At 36.1% G+C, this 17,846-nt stretch overlaps 1 protein-coding gene across 1 annotated transcript; it reads left to right on the plus strand.

Moving 5' to 3' along the window:
* Window positions 1-2,510: 2,510 nt before the first annotated feature.
* On the plus strand, window positions 2,511-7,860 carry LOC127119538 (HVA22-like protein c). The gene is made up of 5 exons (XM_051049784.1): window positions 2,511-2,802; window positions 2,880-2,906; window positions 3,007-3,129; window positions 7,165-7,432; window positions 7,537-7,860. Exons 1-5 carry the CDS (start codon window positions 2,741-2,743, stop codon window positions 7,603-7,605), a joined length of 549 nt encoding a protein of 182 aa, XP_050905741.1. The 5' UTR covers window positions 2,511-2,740; the 3' UTR covers window positions 7,606-7,860.
* Window positions 7,861-17,846: the final 9,986 nt, after the last annotated feature.

Below are 17,846 nucleotides of genomic sequence, written 5' to 3' on the forward strand. Positions count from 1 at the left end.
TTAAACTAAAATCACTTAATTTTTAAGCTGAAAAACACTTATGCAGAAAATCAAAGAAGACAGAGATTTGATGAGGCAGTTCCCCCGCCGTCCTCGCTTCGGGGTACGTCTGCCCTCAATTCTAAACTTAGAATTGAGATGATTTAATTAGATATCACCTGTGAAATTTAACCGTTTATACAAGGATTGCAAAGCAGGTAAACAACAGAACTTCCAATGTGTTGAATGATGCTTCCTATCCTTGCTCCTTGATTCAAGATGAATCAAGACCTTCGATCGTTGTTGCTAGACCTCCGATTCCAGCCCCTTTGTTGAAGAATCTTCCGTTCTTCAAACCCTCGGCCCGGCTGATCTCAAACACAACGAATCGAACCCGAATCCTTCCCTTCAATATCACCGAATCCGCTACTAGACTGATGAAGACTTCCTCTTCTCAATCACCTTCGCTCAGCTGAATATTGATGAAGCAATTCGTCCAAAAACCCCCAAACACAAACCTGTATTGGAGGACAAAACCCTAACGGTTTTATTCAAGAAAGAACCTGCCTCAAGCTTCAACCCGAACTGGATTCTCCAATCACAGCTTCGAACCTTATCACCTTTAACCGATCACGAACCACATCAAAAATGATTGTGTGTAGTTGATGTGTTGTGAAATGTTGAAGATGAAGATGATGAATCTTGGACACCTTTTTCACTCTTTTTTGTTTCCTTGAACACTTGAATTCAAATTTGCAAATGTTAGTTGATAAAAGTGTTTTGACTTCTATTTATAGTAACTAGCAAACCAACCAAAAATAACAGCTTTTCAAACAGTGAAAAGTACTCAGAAAACTGAGTTTACGCACGAGCGGTCGACCATAGGTCGGCGTGCGCTGACCCGTGGGAAATACGCCGACCCCTATGGTCGACACAAGGTTTCATGCGCTGACCCGTGGATAGCATCACTATGCCATGCGCCGACCTGTGGTCGACTCAAGGGTTTTATGCGCTAACCCGTGAGCTATGCGCCGACCCTTATGGTTGACTCAAGCAAGCATGTGCTGACCAATCTCCAATTTGTCTGAGTTATGCGCTGACCCGTGAGCTGTGCGCCGACCCTTATGGTCGACTCAAAGTCTTCAAATCTGCAAAAATTTGTGTTTTGTGAGTTTCATGCATTTCGTCATGATCCCACTTTGTCCACATATGTTTTTAAGAATTATAACAGATTTAGATAAGCAGGAAAGGATATGATAGGTAATGTGTTGCATTTGTTTGTAGACGTGCATGGTGGTCATTTGTCATCATCGAAACTTGCGATCGTATGTTGTCTGACTCTTTGCCTTTACAGCTTGTCTATAAGAGGTTTTGTCTTTAAATACTTATCAAGGCAGTTGAGTAGATTCATTCACTTTCTACATATCACATTAAAAAATCCCTCTTGTGCTCTTTAACAAAACTGTGAGTAGCCTTTTTGTGCTCTCTAACACAAACATGATTATTATTGTTGAACTTATTGCAAATACATCATTCAAAATATAATATAATAATAATAAATAATTATTATTCATATTTAATTAAATAAGTCAGCTTACTAAATTCAAAGACAAAGAGGTGAGAATCGAGGAATATCACCTTAGCACCAATAGGGACAATCACAAGAAGCTTTAAATATTTAGTATTCATACATATGCAAACATGGTTGTGACTAGGGAATGGAACCTCATAGCAGTGATCAAGGATGCTCAACAACATGTGCATGATGAGATAACCTGGAGTCAAAAGTGATACAATAACCCTGCAAACATGGTTGTGACTGGGGAATAGAACCTCAGAGCAGTGATAAAGGATGCTCAACAACATGTGCATGATGAGATAACCTGGAGTCAAAAGTGATTCAATAACCCTGAAGGAGTGGAGACCCAAATCATTATTAACACACTAATTACAACAAAACTCTTGAATATCAGTAATTTCTAACTTTGTACAGATTGTAGTAGCATAGTGGAAAGGGTGAACACATGAACGAAAGAAATCGATGAAGTGAATAACATAACTCATAAATTTTCAAATTGATAGTATAAAAAAATCCTAAATGAAATTTGACGAGATAATCTCTACTTCGTAAGAAGAGATGATTGACATAGAAGCTCACAATTGGACTAAAAATAAATAAATTTACTCAAATAAGCTTAAAATTGTTCAAGTGTTTTTAAATAAAATTTTTATTATCTACTTAAAAAAATAAATTTAAAAGATTTTTTTTATGATTTCTTTGTCTAACTTTTTTTAATTAAATAAATTTATAAAAAATAACTGACCTAGACCTATTTAAGCTAATAGTAGTCTCTCGATCTCTGGTGCCTCTGATAGGTAAGTAAGCGTACTTCATGGAAAAATTACATTGAGCCAAAACCTACCAATGACATTTGTTTCGAAATTTTCAAATAAATAAAAGAGTGAGATGAAACCCAAAAAATAAAATATTGTGTTGAGATAAGTAAGTGACAACCGCGTCAATGTGTCAACATACAATCCACGAGGTAGGAGAAAACAACATCGAATTTCGGTGCCTCTTTTAACGTGCCAAAAATCTGTGTTCTTTTTTCTCTCTTTCTTTCGACAGTCACACACACTCACTCATTCACTCCTTTTCATGCTTTTCTCTTCTCTCTACTCCCATCTTTAAACCTTTTTCACACTCTTCTTCACCAAAAACGAAAACTCTTTCTAAAACAAACCCATTTTCCCCCAAGATATGGGCGCTTCTGGCAACAATTTGCTTCAAGTTGTCCTCAAAAACTTCGACGTTCTTGCTCTGTATGATCTTCTCCTTTCTATCTTTCTGCAATGCCTTCATGAGTAACATTTTATTGATTTTGTGTTTTTTTTTTCAGGCCTTTGGTGACCCTCGTTTATCCTCTGTAAGCATGCTATGATTTTGTGACTTTTGTATTTGTAGCATTATATGATTTATGTGTCTGTTTTTTTATTTTATTGATTTGTTGATGCATTTTGTGGCAGATATGCTTCTATCAAGGCCATTGAGACCAAGTCTAGTGTTGATGACCAACAATGGCTTACTTATTGGGTTCTCTACTCTTTGATCACACTCTTCGAGCTTACGTTTGCCAAAGCTCTTGAACTGTATGTCTTTTTCAGTATTTTTCTTGAAGCAATTTGTGTATTTCTTTTGTTTAACAAAAAAAGTCTATTTTAAGGGTTTATGGAAAAGATAGAGATTAACTTTATTGTTTGTGATGAAAAGTTATGAACTTTAATTATAATTTAAAAATTCTTGATACTTTTTTCACATGAGTGCAACCACCTAAACACACAATCAAGATAATTAGTTAGTTTGTCATTAGAAAATTCACAGTGAGAGAGAGTCTTACTCTTTAAGACTTGGCACATGTTTGTTTGAGTTGAAAACTGTGACGTATGCAAAGAGGATGCTGATGTGGGGCAGTTGCTGTCAGAATCGTCCTCCAAGCCCTAGATTTACAATAATGTTGATATCATTGTTAAGATTTTGCACGAGTTTCATGCTTCCCGTATCGGTGGTCACTCTGGAATACATAGGACGGAGGTGCAAATCTGTCAGCAATTTTTCTTGCCTCATATGAATAAACACATTTCTAAGTTTGTCTCTAGATGCTGTATCTGCCAAAAAGCAAAATCTACCAATGTTTTACCAGCTGGGCTGTTACAGCCATTGTCCATTCCGATGCAGATTTGGGGTGATGTCGCTATGGACTTCATTACAGGCCTTCCTTTATCTAATGGCTTTACATTCATACTATTAGCGGTTGATCATTTTTTAGCCTTGAAGACAGATTACACTAGTTCCAAAGTTGGCGACACCTTTATGCACAATGTAGTCAAATTACATGGGATGCCAAAGAGGATCGTGTCGGATCGTGATAAGGTATTCACAAGTCACTTTTGGCAACATTTATTTAAGTTGAGTGGTACCACTTTAGCTATGAATTTTGCATATCTTCCACAAATCGATGGACAATCGGAAGCTTTTAACAAATGTTTGGAGTTGTACTTACGTTGTTTTGCTGGCTCTAACCCCAAGTCACGGACAAGATTTCTATCATGGGCGGAGGATTGGTATAATACTTCTTTCCAAAGTAGCATTCCTATGTCGCCATTTAATGCCGTTTATGGCAGAGAACCGCTTACTATCATCCGGTACGAACCGTCAGGCAGAGTTCCTCCTTCACTTCAGCAATTGTTGATGGAACGAGACACACTTCTGCAATAATTAAAAACCAATCTGACAAAGGTACAACACTTTATGAAGAAATTCGCAGACAAAAGGAGGCGTGAACTTGAGTTTAAGGTGGGAGATATGGTGCTTGTCAAACTCCAACCTTACAGACAACATCCAGTAGCATTGCGCAAGATCAGAAACTGGGTCTCAAGTTCTTTGGCCCATTTCCTGTGTTGGAACGCATTGGCTCTGTCACTTACAAATTACAGTGGCCTCTAAATGCTAAAATCCACCCTGTTTTCCATGTTTCAGTTCTGAAACCTTGTGTAGGTGATCACCCAGTTCCTTGTTTACCATTACCTCTGCTGCAGAATGGTCAAGGGCCAGTGTTGACTCCCCAATCCATCCTTCTGTCCCGCGGCAATCCTAGTAATGGACAACACGTGCAACAAATTTCTATCTCTCAACCTTGAGAACAAGGTTGTCCTTAATGGGGGAAGTAATGTCACGTATGCAAAGAGGGATGCTGATGTGGGGCAGAAAGAGACAAATTCTGTTATAGAGAAGGGACATACGGCAAGTGATCCTGGTGATCAGGAGAAACGAGCAAATAAGAGGGCCACACTGTCTAACAAATTGTTGAAAGACTTCGTACTTAAATAGTGGAGAGAAAGAGGGTAGAGGCAGACAATGATTGATTTAACTATTCTCTTCTCTCATATTAATTTCAGTATTGCCTCATCATTAGTTCAATCATTTCCATTGCACCCTTTCTGCAAATTTCTAAGATTCAGTTGGACTTGTTATAATTTGAGTCAGCCATTAATAAATTGAACTTTATTCCCATTTGTGCGTTTCATTACTGTTACTGGTAGTTTAACCTTAACAAAAACCACCTAAACATACGATCAAAATCAAGTTGAAGCTACAATTTTCAGCTTGTCACATGCATAGCTTTGGGATGCAACAAATCTAAGGGAGACTCGATACCAAACACACTATTAGTACCAAATAGATTAAGAGAAATCTCAATAAACACAAAGGACAAAATTAGAAAAATTCATTTTGTGCTGATCCTTACTAATGGTCATGAATCACGGATCGATGGACTACGTCTTGTAGTATAGAACATTTGATTGTCAAAACGGATTGATCACGAGTGCAACACGAATGGTAATGCTTCTACTCATTTCACAATAATACAGAGAACGAATAAAAGTCTTGGAGAGAACACAATTTTAGAATCTTAGTATGGCTAGGGTTTTGAGAATACATGAAAGATTGACTATCACTTAGTACAAGGGTTCAATTAATAGAACCACTTATGTGAACCGTAGTGTACTCTACGTGTTTCTTTAATTAACACTAGTGCAACGTAAGAATTCACCACCAGATCATTAATTAATATTATTCATTTATTTAATCTCTCGTCTATGTCCTTTTGGGAGTGACTCGGTAAATTATCGTAATTTTGACAATAATATTAAATCACTTATTTAATATTATAAATAGAATAGTGATATCTAGCAACACATCACTGTTACTCAAATAAAGATGTCATTGGGGCATGACAGACAATACTTCCCCGTCTTCGATCTCTGCCACAGGGGATTTTAATCCCATGCTCTGTCTTCCACGATTCCCACAGAAACATTTTCTCCTCTCATCCTGAATGTAGTATGTGTGAGTGGTTCCGAGTTATAACCCAATCAAGATCATACGTTTTGCTTATAAAAAATTAATGATCATGGACAAAACAAGTGGTCATGAGATCAAGTTTTTGGGTAAACCATTTAGTCATATCATCTTATCCATATGATAAGAATTGGTGTCATGGGTAAACCATGTAATCATGGCATCAAAGCATGTCATCATAGTTACAGAGTTAATTATGTGATCATTGGGGCCACCATTTATCATGGCATTGTAGTTAGATGACAACCATGAGATTGTAGCTTTAGGGTCATGAGTAACTCATGTGATCATAATTTCAGAGCTATAGGTAAATAATGTGATTCTGACATTAAGGTAATAGATAAACCATGTGACCTTATCATTGTGATTATGAATTAATCATGTGCTGATGACATGATACTTATGTTTGATCACATGTTTAATTCATGACTTGAAACCATGATCACATGGATAGCCTATAACTTAGTCACTATGTTCGCATGGTTTACTCCTAATCTCAATGGCACAGTTTAACCATCATCAGAAGCAATGGTCGCATGATTAACCCATTACCTGATGTCATTAATAAATGGTTTACCCATGGCTTAGATGCCATGATAAAATGGTTTACCATGACCTGATGTCACGATCTCATAGTTAACCCATGATTGTGATGTCATGCTCACATGATTTTCTGCTTAGCCTAATGCCATGATCATATGATTTAGCCATGACAACAATACCATGATCACACGATTTATAATGACCCTGGCGCTTGATCACATGAGTAATCTTTGGCTCCAAAGATATGATCTAATGGTTTATCCATAACCATAATGCCATGATCTTATTGTTAACTAATGACTCCAATGCCATGATGATCACATTGTTAGCCCATGCAATACCATAATCACATGGTTAATCCATGACTTTAAAACCTTAACTGCACACGGGAAATCCATAACCATGGTGTCAGGATCATATGGTTATCCGACTTCAAAGCTACGATCGTGGTTTATGCATACTCAAGGCATGTGTAGGACTTCAATTTTATTGTTACCATATTTCATGGTTCAAGATTTGTTTGTTAGTAGTATGAACTTTAGCATTTTCTTGTACATAACACTAGTTCCCTTTTCATTGGTTATTTGATTTTGCTTTAGCATGATTTGAATGTCTTATTTGGCGGGGGAAGATGAATTATTAAGAAAGTATCAGTTTTTAAGTTTATAGTTTCTAGCTTCCAATTGTTTTTCTTATGCCATGTTAATAATTGCTAACTTCAGGCTTCCAATTTGGCCTTATGCAAAGTTGATACTGAGTTGTTGGTTGGTTCTTCCTCACTTTAATGGAGCAGCCCATGTTTATAGACATTATCTTAGACCATTCTACATGAATCCACAAATGCCACAAATGCCACAAATACCAGGAACATCTCAAATGTGGTATGTTCCGCGGAAGAACATATTTAGTAAACAAGATGATGTTCTTACTGCTGCAGAGAGATATATGCAAGAACACGGAACAGAAGCATTTGAAAGACTCATTACCAAGGTACACAAACATATTACCTTAGTTATTTCAAATTTAACCTACTAATGTAATTATACTTACCTTAATCATGTAATGTAAAGAACCTACATATTGTTGATGTGCAGACTGACAGAGAAGCTAGAGCAAGAAGGAGCGGAAACTACATGATCTTTGATGATGATTATAGATATTAATTGTTTTAACCAAGGGACATTATATTATGATGTTTTTCACCTTTAGTGTCACTTTAATAGTTAACTATGTGCCAAATTGTACTGTAATCTAATTAGTAATATTGCAGGCATGGCGGGATTGGATTGATCAACAGGTATCTATAATCAAATTAGTGAGTGTTTGTTTAGTAAAATACTTCATATAATATTCTCTGTAAGTTGTACTGATTTTTCTTTAAATTAATAGGGAGGTATCATTCTTGCTATTGAGAAAAATCATTGAATTCTATCTGGTTTCTTGGGAAAAAATCTTTGTTAGAAATTAATTTTGTGAGCGAAGTCTCATTCACATCTTTGAGAAAAATTGTGGAATTCAATGTGGTTCATTGAAAAAAATATTTTTTAGGCTTTGATAAAAATTAATTAAGTTTGAGTGTGAAAGCTAGCATTCGCTGCTATTTGCTGTGCAGATTGGCTATCTATGTGTAATATGTTTAAGTTTGAGATCAATAAGAGGAAACTTAGCCATTGAAGGTCACTGACCGGAAGCAATGGCATGGTATTATGCATATGATGAAGAGCGTGCAACTATGGATTGTTTCTTTGGTTTTTGAGATAAGATAATATCCCAAAAAATGCAAAAACCATCACAACTTGTGGTGCTCCAAGTAGCCCAATCAGAATTACTAAATGCTTTCAAATGCAATGAAGAAGAGTCGGGTTGGACAATTATTGAGTTGGAGATTGTTTGATGAAACTCAACACATGGATGGACTCAATTGGTGTTCATTATAACTTATGCAAGGTCTTGTTGCCTAATAGGTGTCTAAGGAGTCTTTGTTTGTAAGCCTCCTATTAGGCAAGAAGCAAAAAAATATAAGGATATTTCTTAATGCATCCTATATGTTTCTTAACTATCATGTGAAAATATTTAAATGTTTTTAGATTTTGAAGTTGCATCTTCGGACGCAATCAAATCTAAGTTAACGTTAAAATATTTCAGAGATGTATCTTCGAACATATGTTGGAGATTTGTTTTCGAAACGTTTTGGAGCTTAAATCTTGCTACAATTCTTCTTCTTCCTCATTTCTCATATTTTTTCAAAATCTCTTCAAACTCTCAATTTTCTTTTATCACCAAGTCCAAAATCAAGCAACCAGTGTCAGAGAAACTTCAATCAACATCAGAAACATCATCTAACACTTAACCAAACAGAAAAATTGTAAGTTTTTTGATGTTTTGAATAATTTTTTAGTTTTTGTGTAAATGAGTAGAAATTGATTTGTTAGGAAATGAGTAGAAATTGGATGATTGAAAGTTTAGACATAGTATAAAACATGATAGTTGGTTAAAAATGATGATCAAAACAATATATTTTTGTTTCCATGTCTGCATTGTTGCCATTGACGTAGTTGCTGAGTTGTAGAAAATTTCGAAGATGCATTTCTGGAATTTTTCAACGTTTTAGTTTTCCAGCAACCGAAGATGTATCTTTGGAATTTTTTCAGTTTTTTTTTATTTTCCTACTTGTGGTGTTGTATGCTTGTACTAATTGTCTATTTTACTTTAACTTATAAGCATAATGGTTGATAGACACAATATACCGAGGTATGAGAGGGTTTCACATCACACATCAGTGTGGCGGGAGAAGAGTCAACATGTTTTAGAGGCCCTTGGTCCCTCTGACCATGCAGAGCCATCTATTTTTGGGGTCGTGCTTCTCCTCATGCTTCTCCATCTTCTTCTTCTCGTAGGAGACATGTTTCATCTACCGACACATCATTCCCTCAATCCTCCTACAGGTGTCAGGTTTCACCTATTCAGACGTATGAGGTATCCGAGTCACTAGTGGTACCAGAGGCACCACTTCCACCTCCTATTATTGAAGTTGTTGAGCTAGTGCCACCTTTAGAGGCTAAGGATGATGCAGATGATGAGCCAGAAGAATTTGGAAGACGCCTTGTAGATTTGTCATTACTGCCTTTATACACAGACCATATCTGGGACAGAGAGGTACCATTAGTTAGATTCATTCTTTTTAATTTATGTTTATTTTAATTGACAAGTTTGTGACATTTTTCTTTTTTCGGACCGTGATCCGCTGAAATTTATTAACCACGAACAGAAGATTACTAGCTTGCCTCAGCCGAATGAGGATTGATTTCAGGTTGTTTTGTCCTTATTTGGCCTGAAGGACTTGTGCATGATCGGTTATATTACGGTCAATCACATGATGCTTAATGAATTCGTGGAGAGATGACACTCATAGACCTCGTCATTTCATTTTCCGTTTGGTGAGATGTCTATCACACTCGACGATGTGTCATGTTTGCTACATCTTCCGATCAGGGGGAGACTTCTAGATCATTGGAGGATTACCAGAGACGAGGCACTCGAGATGATGACAAGTTATTTAGGGATAACCTAGGGGAGGCGAACGAGGAGTTAGATAGGACAAGGTGGGCTCATGCTAGATTTGAATATCTGAAAAAGGTATATGCATAGGAGCTCTAGAGAGCACACCAGAATATAAGTGATGACGAGCAGGTGGGGCTCCATAGAGCGCATGTTATGAGAGCATACTTGCTATATTTTGTTGACAATGTGATTTTTATGGACAAGAGTGTCACTTATACAAATGTTGTCGGCCTAAGGTACTTCGAGGATTTCGAGTGGATCCATGAGTACAACTGGGGGACTACTTGTTTGGTCTACTTGTACTCGAAGTTATCAGAGAGTTGTAGGTGGAAGACGAAACAGGTCACAGAAAACATCACACTATTGGCGGTAATATTTATTGGCTTTTTAATTTTTCTATGTCATTTTCATTTCATCTTTACAACGCCATTACTTATCATTCGTGGGTTCCAAATTTTTCAGGCTTGGTTCCTCTAGCACTTCCCGCGCATCTCCAACTGGCGATTGTACTGACTTACTATGAGGATATGCCGCATGCTACTGCATTTTCCCCACTCAGAAGGAACCAGACGACTGAGTCGTTCAAAGTGTATCTTGACCACTTGGTTGCTGATGACATGCACTTCAACAACTATGTCGATCACCGTGAGACACAACCATTTGACGAGATAATGCTATACTTAGGATGTGTTTTGATGTAATGATGGATTAAGTCAATTAAAATAGTTAAGTGGTATATAAATTAGTGGAATTATTTAGAATTTTTTTAGTGATTAAATAATAAGGTTATTTGTTTAATTAGATGAATATATATTATAATAGTTAGAATTTTAATTATTATTAGAAATAAATAGAGAAATTGATAAAAATAAGTATTGGGTCAATGTGTGAGTTGAGGAAAGTTTGTGGTAAGAGGAGAGGAGCTAAAATTAATTTGGCCAATAATAATAATTAGGCAAATGTAAGGAGGTCACTATATATTCTAAAAGTTGGGAAAATTAGGTTTTGAGAGAAACCATTTGACAGTACGTAGAATTGGAGAGGAAAATAGGAAAATGCAAGGTTGGCTAGAGGTAGAAGAATAGGAATTCAAGAGAGAATTGCATCACTGGCTAGGAATTTAGGTAAGGGTGGGAAATTATTTCAATAATAAGGGTATATACATGAAGGGTATGGTAGAAGAGTCCTTAAACTCCAATAGGGCATTTGAGATTTTACTCAATTCTGATTTTTTATGATATCTTGATGTTATATGTTGTGATTATTGATGATTTTCGTGCACTATGTGTGGCTGTATTTTCTGTTTTGAATGTTGGGATAATTTCACAATTGTTGAGAGTTTCGAAGGTTTATGGAATTGATAAAGTTATGAATTGTATGATTTAATTGATTCTAATATGTGATAACTCGTAAATTTTATGTTTTGATCATTGGATAATTTTTAGGTTTCGAATTCTGAGATTGAAACTTTTTACGGAATCGAAATCGGAGGTCCAGAAGGCCTCAAACGAAGAAAAATAAACTTTTAGACTGCTTTTCGAACTTGTAATCAGTTACCGGTCTGAGTGTAATCGATTACCACTTGAAAATAGGTTTCTGGGCTGTTTTCGAAGCCCGTAATCAGTTACCGGTTGAGCGTAATCGATTACCATTGTTACGTGAAAAATTTAGAAAATTGAAAATGACGTAACTTGAGCTCCGTAGCTCCATTTGACACGCGGTTCAAAGCGTTAGAAAGCTAACACATATTACTATCTCATGGTGATGCCTTTAGAGGCTTAATATGATGTATTTAACATTGAACTAATTGGTAATGCATTATTGTTGTAGATGCCTTAGTTGTTATATGGCAGTTGTTTATGTGAAAGTTGCAATTGTCGGTTTTCCATGTTTTATTGGTTGTTGGGTACTATTAGTTGTTATATGATGTTGTTTTGATGTCAATTACTGATTTATCATGATTTTAATCGGTATGATATAGTGATTTGTTAATGATAAATATATGCCAATGATAAATGATTGATTAAACATGAATAATTGTTGTGTGACAATAATGTTGTTATGTCGGTGTTGCTATAATGATGTTATTAATATGACTCTGTTGATGTTGTTGTGTTGGTGTTTTTATGATGACAATATGAACATGATGAAATTATGTTGATGATTTGGTGTTGATGTTGGCATACACGGTCAAGAGTGGACCGATGTGTATGTGTTGATGATATTGTTATTGTTGCATGTTGGGAGTCATGCATACATGTTGTCAGAACTTTGGTTCTATTTATTTGGTGAGCCTCAATCCTATGGTGATGGATCAGGTGCGAGTAGCGAATTCCTATTATAGGGGATTAGTGAAGTGTTACCTATGATGATGGTAACGATTTTGGTGTGTTCCGATTCCAATAAGGAATCGATCATATGGTTGGGATCATGGAGTGAAATGACCCTGAGTGTTCATATTTGGTACCACATGCATGTCGAGTCGACGTTGAGTCCATTGCATAAGTGTTGCATTTATATTGGTTGTGTATGATGTTGATGATTGTCGCACCTCGAAATATGGGGATACGACTTTAAGCGAAGCGCGCTCGCACGCTCGCAATGATGGACTGAACAGAGTCTCCACCGAACTTTATTTATTCTTAAAAAGGAAAGGGGAAATATCGATAAAACCCAAGACAAAACGACAATGATTATTGGTCGTCGCAACCAATATCAGGGTTCGGGAGTCGGTTACGCAAGGGGAAGGTATTAGCACCCCTCACGTCCGTTGTACTCAACGGGAACCATTAGGTTAGTTGTGTGCGTTAGTGTTAATTGAAATGTTAGGCTTTTCGAATTATTAGGTGGGAAAGAAAGAAAATATGAGAAGAGAATGTTTTTGGATTTTTGACAAAGGACTAAACCTAAGTTTTTTATTAGTGGGCCTGACAAGATTTACGAATCCTGCTCCTACGTATCTCAAAAGAGAAATCAAGGCTTACGTAGTTCTGAGTAGAAAAAATGTTTGTTTGTTGGTCGATTTTAGCGAAGGCTATACTGTATTAATCGACGAAAACATTGTTTTACCCAAAACAGATGAGGAGTGGATGCACACCACACATCGAACGGATTTATAAATCTACATTCGGAAAAGCGTCACTTATCTCGACTCAACAATCGTGGCCGAAACATTGTTTTGCATCACCTTAAGACAATATATCTTTCATTTATGAAAAAGGTTCTTTGATTAGTCGCACGACGGCGAAAAAGAGTTTGATTGGTTGGATGTATTTTGAGTGATGGCGAGAACTTGGATGAGCGAGATATCCATCTCGAATCCTAGTCTCAGGAGTGCACGGTATACACCATGTTCCATTTCCATCTTTATTAAAAAATGTTTGATAAAAATTAAGTATTTTGAGGTTTGATTGAGAAAGGGTTTGAAGAAACCGCATTGACAATTTTAGACGATGGCGAGAGTTAAGATAGGCGAGGCATCCGCCTCGAATCTTATTCTCAGGAGTGCACGGTATACACCATGTTCCATTTCCATCTTTATTGAAAGAGGTTAAGATCGGAATTAAGTATTTTGGAGTTTGAAAGACGAATACTTGTGACTTGCAAGCTCTTACAGCTTGGGTCTAATACTCGGGACTACGTCTGGACATTCCACCCAGGCAGTCTGTTTCTTTCCCATTTTATTAAGAAAATGATTCGAACATTTACGGAGGTTTTGGAGGGAAGACGAATATTTATGGCTTGCAAGCTCTTACAGCTTGAGCCTAATATTCGGGATTATGATTGGTTATTCCATCCAGGATAATCTTTTTCTTCCCGTTTTACTTAGAAAAAGGATTTGAATATTGGAGTGTGGAAGAGAAGACGAATATTTACGGCTCGCAAGCTCTTACAGCTTGAGCCTAATATTCGTGATTATAAATGGATATCCCATCCAGGATAATCTTTTTCTTCACATTTTATTTTAGAAAAAGATTTGAATATTGGAGTGTTAATGGAAGAAAGGCTTGAAATTGTATTTGAAGGTGATGAAGAAATGAAATTGAATGTTGAAACTATGGAAAGTTAATGAAATTTGAACCGAAAATTTAGTGAATTTAATATAATTATTTACATGTGTAAAAGTATGGACATAGATGTTAATAACCTAACTAAATTAATTAACACACAAAAATCGACTAATCGAATAAAAAACAATATCGGAAATTCAACCATTAATTAAATATAAAAGGTAAACTTTTAAAAATATAATGATTAAATTAAATTGATAAAAATATAAAGGTAAAGTAAATAACAAGAAGTTATGAAAAAAATTAAATAATAAGCATTAAAAAAAATATGGAGATATGCTACTCCCAAGTATCAAACCCATCCCATTAAAGCAAATGAAACTACTCTCTCTCCACTAGGCCACTCATGGTTATTTATAATTTTAATAACAACTGGAATATATAAACCAGAATAGATTAAAATATAAATTAAAATAAAAATTCAAATGAGATGGTCTGTTAATGGACAATTAATTGAAATAATGGAAGAATCCCAAAGGGTGACCCTAGCCGCCTGGCTGTTGGGTTTGCTAAAAGATATTAATGGGTGGGGATACATAACACAGTATACTAACAGACTCTAATTAGAAGAGGTGCAATGGAAGACCAAATAACATTAAGTTTTAAATGCTTGGTTTTTCAAAATAAATAAATAAAAGAATAGGAAATGGGAGAGAGAAAGTAGCACAACTCAGAAACACAATCATCTTCCTCACGAAGAATCTCTCCAACCCGCGTCATCTTCCAATCTCGCTCCTCTCTCTCCCAATCGTGCATCTCTTTTTCTCACTCGCCCTCAACTTCACTCAACCGACCTCTCGACCTCGCGTCTCTCTTTTTCCCAATCTCTCATCATCTCTCAGTCGTCGTCTCTCAATCTTTCTCTCTACATGCAACAAGAAATAAAGGCTTTAAAGAGATTCAAACGAATAAAACTCACCTTCGGCGGTGGTTCCTGCAGTGGTGGTGAGTTTGCAACTGCCTCTCTTTGCTAGGTTTCAGGGTTTGTAGCCGTCAATTGAAATTAGGTTTTTCTTTGTGGTGTTTAGAACTAGGGTTTTCGTTCTGGTCGCCTCAGATTTTTTTCTCTTCTCTCTTCTCAATCTCAGCTTCCCTTTTATATTCAGCAATTAGGGTTTTAGGTTGGCTTATGGAGATCGAAACAGGTATCTCTGCGAAACCCTTTCGGTGTGCTCAGTTTGGATTGCCCTGTTTGATGCTTGCTCTGGAATGGTAATACAAACCGTGTACTTTCTTCCTCTGCTTTGTCTCAATCTCTTTTAGGTTGTTTGCTGAATTTTAATGCCTTGCTAGTTTACTTTGTTTTTTTACTGCAGTGAAAACTAGAACCTTCATGAGTGGCTATGGCCTGTTAACGCTCCTGATATGCATTGCATCTGTTCTGTTTTTTTGATTCCAATTGGCTTTGTTCATAACGTGCAGGTTAACCATTTGCCTTTTATTGTTTGTTGCAGATTCAAGTTCATGACATGGTTGATGGTAGGTTTTGATGCAGGTCTCTTTCTCATTTGTTTTATGCGTTCCATTCTTGACAAGTTACTTACAACCATTTTTGTTATTTAGATGGGAATAGTTGCTGACGAGTTAAACATTAACTTTGTGGTATCAACCAGAGATAACTTCTATGATGATGGATTGACCGGGATAAATGACCCTGCATTTCAATATTCCTTCTCAGATATCTACACCGCCAATAGCCTTCAAAAGCAATGGTATAATAGTCAGTGAGTAACTTCTGATTCTGTCGGCAACCAATACATACGCATATTCATTCACTCTTATGTTAGACACTTCTAATATTGGAGTTTTGATTCAAGTTTGCAAAACAGAATGGTAACCACTGCGGACTGTAGGATGATTCTTGTGATTTATGGTTGCATTGCTTTCACCGATTAGATTCAATGTTGACGGCGACAAGCAGCTTGGGCAATATACTGAGTTGGGCTGATTTTGTACTGCTCTTCCTTTGCCATTTGCAGGTTTTACTTGGAATGTGAGTTTGAATATTTGTCATGGCAAGCTGTGTTGTGAGGCAGGTATCTGTCATGCTGGTGTTACTTATTCTTGTCCTGTGGTTCGACATCCCACAGTGATTTTGCAGGTATACTCACAATTCTTGCTCTGGTTTTGTAGGGTGTGCACATGGCTGGAGAATGGAGAGCCAAAATTCTCCTTTGTTGACTGCATGATGTATGGTTTGTGATGCTTGGTGTTTTGCCATGAACTGTTTCATTCCTTGGTTAGAATGCATTGGTTCTGCCCTATTTTCATAACCGAGTTTGTCACATATGTTGCATAACATGTAACGCGATTGCTTATAAATGGTATGTCACAATATCATGTTGGATGAATGGTTTGATGAACTCTTATGCTAGAGCAGCAGTAGGTTTCTAAGTCCATTGTGAATTAACTTGTTTGAACATGTGACTTGCTTCTGTTTGAACTTCATGGCAATGTGCTAATGCGTGGTCGTGACTTGGTTGGTTTTGTAGGTTTGTGGAAATGAACATGACATGGACAATGCTACTTGTAAATGAAGAAATCATGATGGAAGCAAGCTAACATGCATTTTGGAGGATAAATCATGACCCATGGGGGATTAGGATTAGGTTTGGGATTTATGTGAAACATGGTTATATATTGGTTGTGATTTTGGATGAAGTTTGGGAATTGGTTGTAGTGTAGAAGTTAGTTGTAGGTTGAAGGTTCTATTAGGAATTGGAAAGTGATGTTGAAACCTTCTGTTATGATATTGATTTGTTATCATGTGTTGTTGAACTCTTTTTTTTGGAATGAATTATTGGAATGCTTGAATTTGGATTCTTGATGGAGCTTTGAGCGCATGGCTTGGCTTGTTAATGGAGCTTTGATTGTTCATTAGGATTGTACTTGTAGGGTTTATGTAATATGATGAACTTGTAAGAAAATGTTGTGAAATGTAATTTGGAACATGACTTTGTAATTTATGGAAATGTTGTAATGCTTGTGTAATGTCATGGTTTTGTGATTTATGTGCTTTGAGCGCAAATGTATTTTGGAATTGGAATGAAATTGGCAAATGCAATGGTTATCTAGTGTCGGAAACTTATGACATTTACATAAAAAAAAATGGTTGTAACAAACTTGGTTTGAATGAAATGAATTTGTGGTTATAGAAATGGGTATGGATTTTAGAAATAATCTAAGACTCATCTAAATGTCAATTTAAAATCAAAAAAACCAATAAAACCAATTAAAATCAAATTAATCTATAATTTGTTAAAATTACTTTGATATCAATTCTAACATTTATTTGAAAATTAAAATCAATTAGAGTTTGAATCATTAGTAAAAAAAACAATTAAGATTAAATTAAAATTTGGAATTAGACTTAATTTGAAATTAAAAATCAAATTGAAAATCAAAAAGTCAAATAATTAGAATTCATTTTGTAATTAAAAGCACCCAGGTCGAAAAGGCCTAGATAATGACCAATGTTTATCAAAATAGAGACAATATGGATTTGGGAATGGACGGTTAACTTTGGTCAACTAATTGACCAGAAAGTCAACGATTGCCCTCAGACGTGAATTAGTGTTTATACTAAAATGAATGCATGATGCATAGTGGATGGATCTAAAATCGGGGTATGACAATTGCCCCTATTTAAGTATCTTCAACTAGAGAATATGAAGCAGGACACTCTTCATATGATCATAGTGGGAGATAGTTAAATACTAAGAAGACCCAGATTTTGATCCTGAATCCCTATGACATGATATGATATGATATGC

The sequence above is a fragment of the Lathyrus oleraceus genome, chromosome 2, assembly GCF_024323335.1.
Source record: "Lathyrus oleraceus cultivar Zhongwan6 chromosome 2, CAAS_Psat_ZW6_1.0, whole genome shotgun sequence".
Classification (NCBI taxonomy): Eukaryota; Viridiplantae; Streptophyta; class Magnoliopsida; order Fabales; family Fabaceae; genus Lathyrus; species Lathyrus oleraceus.

Coding starts and splice junctions, on each gene's coding strand:
- LOC127119538 (XM_051049784.1), top strand. CDS start 2,741: ATGGGCGCTTCTGGCAACAATTTGCTTCAAGTTGTCCTCAAAAACTTC. Junction 3,130..7,164: donor TTTGCCAAAGCTCTTGAACT/GTATGTCTTTTT, acceptor TGCTAACTTCAG/GCTTCCAATTTGGCCTTATG. Junction 7,433..7,536: donor TTGAAAGACTCATTACCAAG/GTACACAAACAT, acceptor GTTGATGTGCAG/ACTGACAGAGAAGCTAGAGC.